Source organism: Xenopus laevis, chromosome 6S, assembly GCF_017654675.1.
Source record: "Xenopus laevis strain J_2021 chromosome 6S, Xenopus_laevis_v10.1, whole genome shotgun sequence".
NCBI lineage: Eukaryota > Metazoa > Chordata > Amphibia > Anura > Pipidae > Xenopus > Xenopus laevis.
This window is the reverse complement of record NC_054382.1, coordinates 18,547,328-18,559,921: the sequence shown is the minus strand read 5'-3', so window position 1 is coordinate 18,559,921 and position 12,594 is coordinate 18,547,328. Positions and strand designations below refer to the sequence as shown.

The 12,594-nt window shown below is 41.1% G+C and overlaps 1 protein-coding gene across 9 annotated transcripts in view; it reads right to left on the bottom strand.

Annotated features, from left to right (window-relative positions):
* Positions 1–4,677: 4,677 nt before the first annotated feature.
* The window catches only part of abi1.S (abl interactor 1 S homeolog), a 67,686-nt gene continuing 59,769 nt past the window's right edge, over positions 4,678–12,594 (bottom strand). For 2 of the 9 annotated variants that reach the window (XM_018268737.2, XM_018268738.2), the window contains 3 exons: positions 10,792–10,878; positions 6,566–6,751; positions 4,680–5,294 (listed from right to left, as the gene is read on the bottom strand). In XM_018268737.2, coding sequence (XP_018124226.1) covers positions 5,119–5,294; positions 6,566–6,751; positions 10,792–10,878 — 449 coding nt within the window. In that variant the 3' untranslated portion in view covers positions 4,680–5,118. 9 annotated transcript variants of the gene reach the window in all.

The following is a 12,594-nucleotide window of genomic DNA, read 5'->3' as shown; positions in this document are numbered from 1 at the left end:
CAATGTAACGAGAGAATGAAAGCTGAAACACCTACACACGTCGTTCAATAAATTCTGTAATACTTTATTGGGGGATCATCGGAATCTGCCAAATGGTACAATTTCCCAGGTTTGCAGTGTAACACTTCAGTGCAACATTGATCGCTTTAGTAATGGTGACGGGGAGGAGCTGCTGCTTATACAAAAACAAGCGTGTAAAGAATAGCTTTGAGGCAGCGTCTAATTGCTGATTGGCTGCTAACGAGATCATGTGCCAAACGGGTTTCAGAACAGCCCTCTTTGCACAAAAGCATTTTGGTCTTGACCAGATAAGTTTGGTCCCCACTGGTTTGGATTTTAAAGTTAAAAAAATAAATAAAATATGGTATTGTATGCAGGTTTGTGGCTAAAGGTGGCCATACACGGGCAGATAAAGCTGCCGATATCAGTCGTTTAGACCGATTTGACAGCTTATCTGCCCGTGTATGGGGGCTTCCGATGGGTCTTCCCGATCGATATCTGCCCACGATATCAATCGGGAAGGTTGGATTTTTAACCGACCGACCCGTCGCCTTGGCGCATCGTAATTCGATCGTTCGGCCATACAGCCAAACGTTCGAATTACCCCCGATATAGCCATGCTGTTTAGTGGCATATCGGGGAAAGATCCGCTCGTTTGGCGATGTCGCCAAACGAGCGGATCTTTGAGTCTATGGCCACCTTTAGTGACAAATACATAGGAATGTTTCTGAAATTGTGGTGGGGGGTGTTCCTTGAATTAAAGGGGACCCATCACCCAAAAAAAAATATTCAAAATCCTATTTTATCACATTATTCAAGCAAAATTAACTTTAATTACACTATCTAAATTATTTGAATCTGGTTTCCATCAGTCTGGGAATTCATAATTATAACAAGCAGGAAGCAGCCATTTTGTGGACACTGTTATTAAGACAAGCCTTGTATCACCTCAGAATCTTGTTTGTGCACCAGAATGGGGGACCTGATGTCCATCCCCATGCCCTGGCTACACAATTAAATGGTGAAGAGAACGGGGGAATGTGGAGAGAGCAGTGACATCTAGGAAGTGCTGAATGGAAAGTGAACGTAATTGTCTGCCCCGCCTCTATGCCTAAGGCTGGCCGTAGATGCAAAGATCAGATCCTCGTTTCGTATGATTTTCAGACCGTGTGTGGAGAGTCCCGACATTTTTCGTTGGGCGGAGATCGGTCGTTTGGACATTTTAAACGTTTTTTCGGCTGCCGATAATATCTCTGCATGTATTGGCGATCATACGATTTTCAGAGGGAGACTGGCACCAGCTTTGGTCGGACATAACTTTCGTACGATTGCTGTCAGGGGCAGAACATCAGCTGATCTGTTCTTTTACTACTTTATTTCATCTGAATGGTTATTGGCAGGTCTAGAGATGGGAAAGTCCGATTGACAGCTGAGATTTTGAAATGAGCTTACAACAGCTATGAATGCTTTAATAAAAAATTGGGTTTCATGTTTAAATTGAAAAGGACTTTTATTATACAGATTTTTGCGTCTGGGCGACAGGTCCACTTTACGTCGATTCCCATAGGAATAAATGGGAGTCATTCCAAGCAACTGGTTATCTGTTCTGATAAGCTGGAAACTGGTCGTTATAGCCCTTCCAATTATTCCTGTGGGAACGGCCTTCAAAATCTTTGGAAAGATCCCAATTTTTTGTATGTGAGCAAAATGTTTCTCGCCAAACCCTTGGATGTTGCCCCAGTGGACTCAAAGCAGGAGCTTATTATTGAATTCCAGGCTTGGAGGCAAGTTTTTTTGCATAAAAACCATTTACTGCCAAACAGAGTCTCCTGTTGGCTGCCAGTCCACATAGGGGCTACCAAATGGCCAATCACAGCCCTTATCTGTCATCCCCAGGAACATTTCTCATGTTTGTGTTATTCTCTAACTTTTGGAATGTGGCTCATGGCTAAAAAAAAAAGGTTGGGGATCCTTATAGTAGTCAGTAACAGAGGGATTAATGACCTATATAGTCTTTGTATGGGTGAACCCTTTGTCTTCAGGCCATGATCAGCTCCAGGACCAGAACACTAACTATGTGTTTCTCATTATTTCCATCCACATATAGATCATGACTCCAGCTATAGAATATTTGTCACATCGGATAAATAAGCAAATGTGTAAATATTGTGATGTAAAAAGGTGCAAAATATACTTTATTAAAGTAATAAAAAATAACTTGTTGCCAAAGATAGACCAACCAGGCTCCCCAGCGGTTAAATGTGATGAATGAAATTTAAAAAAAAAAAAAAACAAAAAAAAAAAAAACAATGAGTATTAATATTCTATTAAAGGGGACCTGTCACCCTAAGAAATAATTTCAAATAATTTTTTATCATGTTAGTCGAGCAAAATAAAACTTACTTACACTACATTTATTATTTAAATTTTGTTTCCTTTAGTCTTGTATTTACACAATGACAGCAAGCAGGCAGGAGCCATTTTGTGGACAATGTTATTAAGACAAGTTGTGTATCACCCAAAAACCTTGTGTGTACGTACGCCCGAATGGGGGACCTAATGCCCATACACATTGCCCAACACAATTATAGAGTGTAAGGAAGGAAGGGGAATTTAGGGAGAGCAGTGACATGTAAGAAGTGCTGAATGGAAAGTGGAAATAACCGACTGCCCCACCTCTATGTATCAGGCATAGAGGGGGGGGGGCAGGTAATATTTGATCGACAGCTCAGATATTTAAACACCTTTATAACAGGTATGGATGCTTTAATGAAAAAAAAAATATGGGTTCCATGTTTAATTTGCAAATGTCTTTTGTTATACAGTTTTTTTATGTGTAGGTGGCAGGTCCACTTGAAAATTTTAAAGGGGGGCATCGTTTTTTCTTGTTTTGTTTTGTTTTTTGTTTTTTTTTAAATTAAATCACCCTCTTCATATAGCCAGATACATTTATGGCACTTGATTTAAATTTGGGCTAAAAGTTCCTGTTACCTTTAAAAATTACACTCTGTCTTTGTAGAAATTAGAAATAAGGGGTGTCCTATCCCAGAAGCACAGTAGGATGCGAGTAGACAATCACAGTTCAGCCTTCGATTGGGAAAGATATACAGGGCCTGTTATCCAGAATGCTCGGGACCTGGGGCTTTCCAGTTGATGGATCTTTCTATAATTTGGATCTCCATACCATAAGTTTGCTTAAAATATTTAAACATGAAATAAACCCAATAGGCTGGCTTTGCCTCCAATAAGGATTAAATATATCTTAGATGGTCTTCCCATAATTCAGAGCCTTCTAGATAACCAGTTTCCGGATAATGGAACTCATACCTTCAATTCCCAGTCAGAACCAAACTGCTGGCTACCCACCAAATGGGAACTGCCTGGTATCCTAAAGGTGGCCCATTCACAGGGAGATCCACTCGTTTGGTGATGTCGCCAAACGAGTGGATCTCTCCCGGATATGCCAACATTGAGGTGGGCGATATTGGGCTGATCCAATTGTGGGCCAACGATCGGATCAGAATGGAGGCCATACGGGCTGGCAGATCGAGGTTGGATGTTCCTGACATTATTTCCTTTAAGTGTCAACAAATAATAAGGAACATTTCCCAATGTCAATGGAAGGGATTGTGACTTGGAGGAATTTTTTATTCTTCCCACTCTGGTCTTGAACATTACCATAGATTTAGGGGCAAAAATCAGGATAGACACAGAACTTTCATGTGTGTGTGAGGAATCCAATATGGCTGCCCTGGGGACACAGAAATTGAAAAGGAAACAAAGGGCAGAAATACACAGTACTAAATAAAAAAATACATATTACGATAATGGTTCCACCGATGGGACACTTTCAAGAGACTGGACAAAATCTTAGACCGTGTGACTACTCATGGCATACAGTACAATAAACTGGAAGCATTGTGGATTTAAAAAAATAATAATAAGTACATAAATTTCATATGCATGCTTTAAACAAATAGTTTCAAATGAGCAATTATCTAATAAGAAGGCAATACGACCGGCCGCAGCATCGACTTACAGTTCGTGTGTTAATGTTTGCCTCACTTAGTGTTAGTTGCCATGCTGCACAGAAAGAAAGAAAGGTCAATGGCACAAGATGAACCGGTAAAGGGTTAAATAGGACACCCTCAAATCCCTGTGGTGTATCTGTGGTATCTTCCTTAAAGGGATTCTGTCATGATTTTTATGATGTTTTTATTTCTAAATTACACTGTTTACAAATAATTAACTCTACAATATAACATTGGATTCCTGAACCAGCAAGTGTATTTTATTTTTCGTTGTAATATTGGTGTGTAGGTGCCATTGAAGGTCATTTTGCCTGGTCATGTGCTTTCAGAAAGAGCCAGCACTTTAGGATGGAACTGCTTTCTGGCAGGCTGTTGTTTCTCCTACTCAATGTAACAAAATGTGTTGCAGTGGGACCTGGATTTTACTACTGAGTGTTGTTCTTAGATCTACCAGGCAGCTGTTATCTTGTATCAGGGAGCTGCTATCTGGTTACCTTCCCATTGTTCTGTTTGGCTGCTGTGATATCACTCCAACTTGCAGTACAGCAGTAAAGAGCGACTGAAGTTTATCAGAGCACAAGTCACATGACTGGGGGCAGCTGAGAAACTGACAATATGTCTAGCCCCATGTCAGATTTCAAAATGAAATAGAAAACAATTTTTACTCTTTTGAGAAACGGATTTCAGTGAAGAATTCTGCTGGAGCATCACTATTATTTTGAAAAAAAGATGTTTTTTCCCATGACAGTATCCCTTTAAGATGGCAGTCCGATCAACAATGCGGGAAGAGGAACACAGAAGCATGGACAACTGGAGTTGCTGTTGGTAGGTCTGTAAACCACACTGGTTGCTTGAGGCTTATGGATGTAAGACATTCTACCATACCACAGATGTATCAAGGTAAAAAAAAAACCTTTTGGGGATAGAGCAATGCCCTGGCACCAAATGGGTTAAATACAAACCGCAGCTTTAAATCAACGTACAAAGACGTTTCCCTTTTAAACTGGATTTAAAATCACGTTTTGACTTTAAAGGAAACAGAAGGAACCAAAGGAAAAAAAAAAAACCCTTTTTTAAAATGTGAGTTTTAATCTGCATAGTGCATTACTGCTTCTACGTAATTGCCAGGGAAGAGGCCGGTGACTCCGTTGGAGACCCCTTCATACCAGCCGTCGTCGTTCTTCTTTATAACGTAAATGATGGATCCCTCCATAAACGACAGCTCGTCAGCTTTGTCTTTTGAATAGTCATAAATGGCGACCACTGGAAAAGGGAACAGGGGTTAGGTTGGTAATTACCTGGTATCCCTGAATACTGAAGGGCACAGGTATCGCTTGGGTAACAAATAGAAGAGTAATGGTTATAGTGTATGGCCTGCACAATGCACTACACCACAATTCCCATCAAAACCTACAGAATATGCAGAGATTTGTAGGTGAAACACAGTGCTAATGTCTACAACAAATGGATCATAGCTCTTTTACGGTTATTCAGTTTTTCTGCTTTGCTTTGGAAAAATTTAGGCAGTGCCATAACTAGAGTGTGTAAGGCCCCCTACAAAAAAATCGTCAGAGTGGTCCGGCGCACTCAGATCAACTTACTCCTGCCCACTTCTCATCCCGCCTCTGCCCCGCCCACTCCCCAGCTCCACCCACTCCTGCCCGACTTGCATCTCCCTTCTTCGCTGCAGGTAAGAGGCTTGGGAGCAGGGTTTTCTTTATTAGCTATAGAGGAAGCAGACCCCTGTTCCCAGGCCCCCCAGCGACTGTGGGCTCTGGCACTTTAGGATGGAACTGCTTTCTGGCAGGCTGTTCATTTCTCCTACTCAATTTAACTGAATGTGTCTCAGTGGGACCTGGATTTTACTATTAAGTGCTGTTCTTAGATCAGGCAGCTGTTACCTTGTGTCAGGGAGCTGTTATCTGGTTACCTTCCCATTGTTCTTTTGTTTGGCTGCTGGCGGGGGGGGGGGGTGATATCACTCCAACTTGCAGTACAGCAGTAAAGTGTGACTAAAGTTTATCAGAACACAAGTCACATGACCAGGGGCAGCTGCGAAATGGACAATATGTCTAACCACATATCAGATTTCAAAATTAAATATAAAAGAATCTGTTTGCTCTTTTGAGAAATGGATTCCAGTGCAGAATTCTGCATGAGCAGCACTTTTAACTGATGTGTTTTGAAAATTATACCTTTAAATAAACCCAAAAGGCTGGTTTTGTTTAAAATAAGATCCCATCCTGATCCCATACCTGTACTTGTTAACAGCATGTGAGTTAATTTACTTTAAGAAAAAATGATTTAACTCAGGGATTTGGTCTCAGTGCCTCCATGAGACCAGTCAGTGACTGAGTGATAGCGAACTCCCTTCATCACCCTGTCCCCACCAATCTTCTCATCTGCCCTGTGTACTAAATGGTGCGTACAGGGTTAATTCATTAACTATGCATGCATCATAGAGGCACCCATATTTAAAAACACTAAGCAAAAATGCAAGATGCCTTTATTGAAGCATTAACGTAGTAACTCACCTTTCTCAAGATAGATTTTGGGTGCCCAAGTGGGGTCTCCATCAGCATACGGGTCATTGTACTGCACAACAGCAGCTTCTTCTTCTTCGTAGTCAACCGGTGGCGGAGGAGGGGGAGGGGGAGAATCGTCAAACATGGGGATCTCATCGGGCGGAGGAGGTGGTGGCGGTGTGGGACTGTCGGCAACTAGGAACAACAACAAAAATAAAACGTCCGGCCAGGTATGGCATTGGTTTATTTGTTTTAACCCTTTCACACCTAAATGGCCTCTACCTGTCAGGGTACAGCCATATGCATGGCTTATAACAAATTCTGAAAGTCTTCAGGGGCTTGAGACCAACAAAGGTGGCCATACACATAAAGATCCGTTCATTTGTTGATTTCGCCAAATGAGCAGATATCTCCCCGATATGCCCACCTTGAGGCGGGCAATATCGGATCATATGGGCAGTCGGATCGCAGGACCACATAAACGACCAGATGCGGCCACGATCCGACGGGTTCAGCAATCTGACAGGGAAGCCCGTCGGAGGGACCCACACACGGGCCAATAAGCTGCCGATTTTTATCGGCCCGTGCAGGGACAGCTTTAGCCATTAATCTCGGGCGGTAATACAAACTTGGACATGAAAGGGTTAAAACTATTTCCACCCACAAAAAGACAATACGGACACATGCATTAAAGGATTCATGCATCAGCCACAATGTAGAAGCTTCTTCTCATGCCTCAAAGCATTAGTGTGCCTTTAATATTATCCATTGAGCGTCACTTACATAATACAGACCCTGCATCAATGGCGGCATCTTGGTAATGCCAAAGCCCAGCTCCTACGGTTAGGAGCAGACACTCATATGGACCCCACTAATCTACGTGTCCTTCTTCTATAGGAGCTGGGATGCTCACATGGTTTTTTTTTTTAATGGTGGGTGAGGTCATTGCAGAGATACAGATTTGTGTATAAAGTGGGACTCTGGTCCAAAACGTAGTCCCTGATTGCAGAATAAGTCAGCTGCTGGCTGGAATAAGGGCACGGCTGTACAGATGGATTACATGCTGCATTGATCAAATGGGACTAAAATCTAAAAATAAAAATGGCTAGAAATGGGGTGTTTTTTTTACAGAACATACTTTACCAGCCCAGAGGTTCAGCAGCCCTATAACAGTAATGATCCAGGTCTTTAAATGTTTTCACGGCAGCTGCTCATCATGGGTCCTGTTAGCCACTGAGCATGTGCAGAGTCACCGACACTCAAAATACGGCCTATGCTGTTGAGAAGCTAAGCTTAGGGTCTGTTGGAAATCATCAAACTCTTTTCTGAAAGTGACATCACAGAAGCTGATGCTGCAGGGCGGAATAATCAAAGCAGGCAAGAAGGCACTGGAATTGAATGGGAATCTGAATTGTTGCCAATTTTATATTGAATTTATGCAGTATACTGTGAGTGGGTCCCTAAGCTCAGTAAGTGACAGCAGCACAGAGCATGTGCAGTGAATCAGCAGAAAAGAAGATGGGGAGCTACTGGGGCATCTTTGGAGACACAGATCTTTACTGCTAAAGGGCTGTGGTTGCCTTGGGCTGGTACAGAACCTCTAAACATAATGTGTATCTTTTTTTTTCCTTTACAAAATTAAAATTTAGAAGAAATATAGTTACTCCCTTTGTATGTTTCAAAATAACATATACTGTACTTATATATAGAATTGTGCTGGCTCTTGGGCACGGCAAACTCATCATTTTTTATTCTTTATAACATGTATTAAACGGTCATAATGTGGAAGCCAAAAGGGGTGGATCAGTTGCAGGTAATGCTTGTATAGAAAATAAGCAACTAATATATGTTGGAGAATATCAAATGTGAAGAAATACAGCCTTCCCTGATTATTGCAGAACTGGGTCTACTGAGTCACGTGTAAATAGGTCTGCAGCTGTTCATGTAATGAAAGGCACTTAGTTTGCCCAGGAGCAGTAACCCATAGCAACCAATGAGCAGGTAGCATTTAATGGTCACCTGTTCAAAAGCAAAGATCTTATTGGTTGCTATGCGTTACTGCTCCTGGGCAAAATTAGTGCCTTTTATTACATATGGGAGATTTTCTTCCAAGGCTGTCATTGTAGTGTATGGCCAGCAGATGGCGCTGCACGGCTCTCCATTTGGGTCTTTCATTTAGCAATGATGTAAATGATAGGAATACAGCAGTACAGAGTGCAGGGTGTACCAAATGCAGCAAACGATTACATACATAAATGCCGCTTGTTCAAAAGAATACACATATCGGCACAGACAGACAAACAGACACAGAGGCACAGGAATGAATATACAATGGGAAACAGACACACAGTTCCATGTTTCTCCCTTCCGGAAAAGCTCAGGGGCCAAAAAGTGAGGCCATAATGCCCCAGTTTTAACTGCTAAACTCTCACTGAAATCACATTTTCGAAAGAAAAGGGCATTTGCACTGGATGTCCCCATATAAAGAGGTTGTTCGTCTTTGAGGGAACTTTCAGTATGTTATATGTCCTATTCCTCCTATTCCTATTCCAGTCTCTTATTCAAATCAATACATGGTTACTAGGGTAACTTGGACTCTAGCAACCAGACTGCTGAAATTACAAAATGGAGAGCTGCTGAATAAAAAGCTAAATAACTCAAAAAACACAAATAATAAAAAAATAAAAAAAACAGAAAAAAAAAGAAAACCAATTGTAAATAGGGTAGCCACCTGGCCGGTATTTCACCGACCTAGCCGGTAAAATGTCAGCCAAGGACGGGGCCAGTCGATACTATTGGCCGGTAAATTTGTAACCCCTATTGTTTTGCCCCTGGCCCGCCTCAGATCTGCCCCTGGTACGAATCAGATCTGTCCCTACCGACCTAATACAAGCGCTGCAGTCCCTTCCTGGCCAAACCAGGATCGAAACTTCGTCACTCCGCCCCCAAAATGGCACAACCCCGCCCCTCTCTGGCCTGTCCCCACCCTCTACATCACCAGCCGGTAGGGCCAGAACTAAAAGGTGGCAACCCTAATAGAAAATTGTCTCTAAATATCACTCTCTACATTATACTAAAAGTTAACTCAAAGGTTAAAAACCCCGTTAAGACTTTTCTACTGTACCTAAGATTTCCATAGGTTTACTTGTAATATAATGAGGCCCAAGAACATGTTCCATATTGGATAATTGCCCCGGGAAACCACCAGCACTGCTATATTGTTATAGTAAAAAGTAGGGATGCACCGAATCCACTATTTTGGATTCGGCTGAACCCCGAATCCTTTGCAAAAGATTTGGCAGAATACCGAACCGAATCCTAATTTGAATATGCAAATTAGGGGTGGGAAGGGGGAAACATTTTTAACTTCCTTGTTTTGTGACAAAAAGTCACGTGATTTCCCTCCCCGCTCAGGATTCGGATTCAGTTCAGAAGGGCAGAAGGATTCGGATGAATCCGAATCCTGCTGAAAAAGGCCGAATCCGAATCCTGGATTTGGTGCATTCCTAGTAAAAAGGAAGGATTCAATGCAGCGGGAGGGATTCCCACAAATCACGACACCTGCAGAGTGTCAGCTTTGGGGGCGGGAGGGATTATATCGGCTACCTTCTTGGGCAGACGTAGGAGGAGGCTTCCATACATTTCATGGCTTCCTGCAGAATGATCGCTTTGCGGGAGAGGCCTAGATTTCTCCTCAGGATATTGGGAGCAATAGGCACATTCATCGTATGTCAAAGTATTGCAGGAGGCAGAAAGGGGAGGTTTTGGTCTGAAACGGTTGGAACGGACTCGTTTCATCACCTTTAAAATAGGGAATCCGAGCATGAACAGAATTTAGTTCTGTATATATATATATATATATATATATATATATATATATATATATATATATATATATATATATATATATATATATATATATATATATATATATATATATATATATATATATTTAAATTTGAAGCATCTGCCACCTACCTCACTATTACATGCCTTGAAACACACAAAGAACATGCAGTTGCATAGTATTTTGGCAGTTATGAAAACCCTGCTTTTTAGAATAACTTGCAGACACCCAACACAAGACATGCACTAAGTACTGTAAACAAACCACCTTTCATGAAGGAGAACAACCTAGCGCCCACCCCCACTGGCTAAGCACCCTCGGCAGCCATCTTGCTAGCCATGCAGACAGAGTGAGGCTAGGTGATCGTCAGCAGTGTGAAAGGACTTACTGTTTTCCTGCACCCTGGCCACGAAGCCTGTGAGAGGGATCTGTGGAGTCAATTGGAGCATGGGGGGAGGGGGAGAAGCGATAGAAACTGGAAGCAGCCACACCACATTGCAGAGGTAAACAGGAAAAGAAAGACAACAAGCAGCAGTCAGTTACAGGGAACAAAAGCACAACAATTACAACATGTGTGTCATTGAGAAAAACAAAAACAAAACACCAGTACAAGACTTAACCGCCTGGGACCAGATTTCATCCATTTTGGTTCAGTTTCACAGAGTTAAAGGGAAGCTATACAGCCCACATTTTTACGTGATATCGTTTTAATGAGAGCTCAAAATGATCCTTATGTAAAATTCTGTTTCATATGAATGCAGGTGACAAGTATACAGCTCAAATTGTGTCATACTGAAAAACTGCCATTTTAAGTACAACATGTCATCCCTCTGGCTATTTGTCAGGCTCTGTGCTCTCAAACAAACCAAGGGCACATATAAATACTAGGTTACATCAGCCAATGAATGGACAGAGCTGTATTTGTTAATCCCACACTTCTTCCTGTTGCACTATTCCTGTCAGCTGATCAAGGAGTGACACGCAGAGCATCACAAAATGGAGGTTAGTGGTACAAGATGTCATTTTGCCAATATTTACTTTTATATCAACAGAAACTGAATAACTTTGTTTTATAGATCATTTCTTTCAATATGAATTATCTGGTATGTTTTTGTTCAAAACGTGCAGTCCTCCTTTAATGCATCTCAACACTAGCCGTGAAGTAGTATATGTCCATTCAATCTCAGCCATATTGTCATTCATCATAAAATGTGTGTTTTAAAAACAGAGGGTGTAGACAGGTCTTGGGGTGCATAAAGCCAGAAACTGCAGTGACCATCCCTTTAAAGGTCCAGCAACATAAATTTGGGTTAATTTACTTTGTATAAAATGTAAGCTATGGGGGGCTGTAAAATTGGTCTTTGCTTCTGAAGACTGAGAAGAAACCAAACCATGATGGTCTGACTAACTCACAACAAACATGATATGTATATTGATTTTATCATTTTTGCTCCTGGACCTTTAAGAGTAAGGTTTTGTTTTTATCATGCAATTTGTAGGTCCAACAGATTTAGCCAATGTGACATACAAACTGTGTAACCAAGTCAACAGAAAATGGCGTGTGAATTTAATACATTAACAGCTGCAATAATTGGTTACGGTCAAGTCTACTGTGAGTAGAATTATGTAGCTATTGCACTGTAGTGCGATTTGCAGTTGGTCTTTTTTGTCGTAGTGCAATAAAATGGTTTTAGAGTTCTCCAGTACAAAGCTACTAAGGAAAATATTTTTTACACACATATATTTTGAAATAAAGGCCAAAAGCAAAGTTGCTTAGATTACCGACCTCTTCAATATACTTAAAGTAACGTTAAAAACCTATATAAACCTATATATATAGATCTTTAAATAAGGTCATGACTGTAGATGGCGGGTGTGAATTGCAATTGCTTCAGGTTATTAAAGCCTTAGCAGTAAGAGAGTTAAAGGGGAGGTTCACCTTTAAGTCAACTTTTAGTATGCTATAGAATTGCCAATTAAAAACAACTTTCCAATTGGTCTATATTTATATTTATTTATTTTTGATATTTTTTTAATTATTTGCCTTTTTCTTCTTACACTTTCCAGCTTTCAAATGGGGGTCACTGACCCCATCTAAAACAAATGCTCTGTAAGGCGACACATTTAATTGTTATGGCTACTTTGTTTTTCTCATCTTTCTATTCAGAGCCTCTCCTATTCACATTCCAGT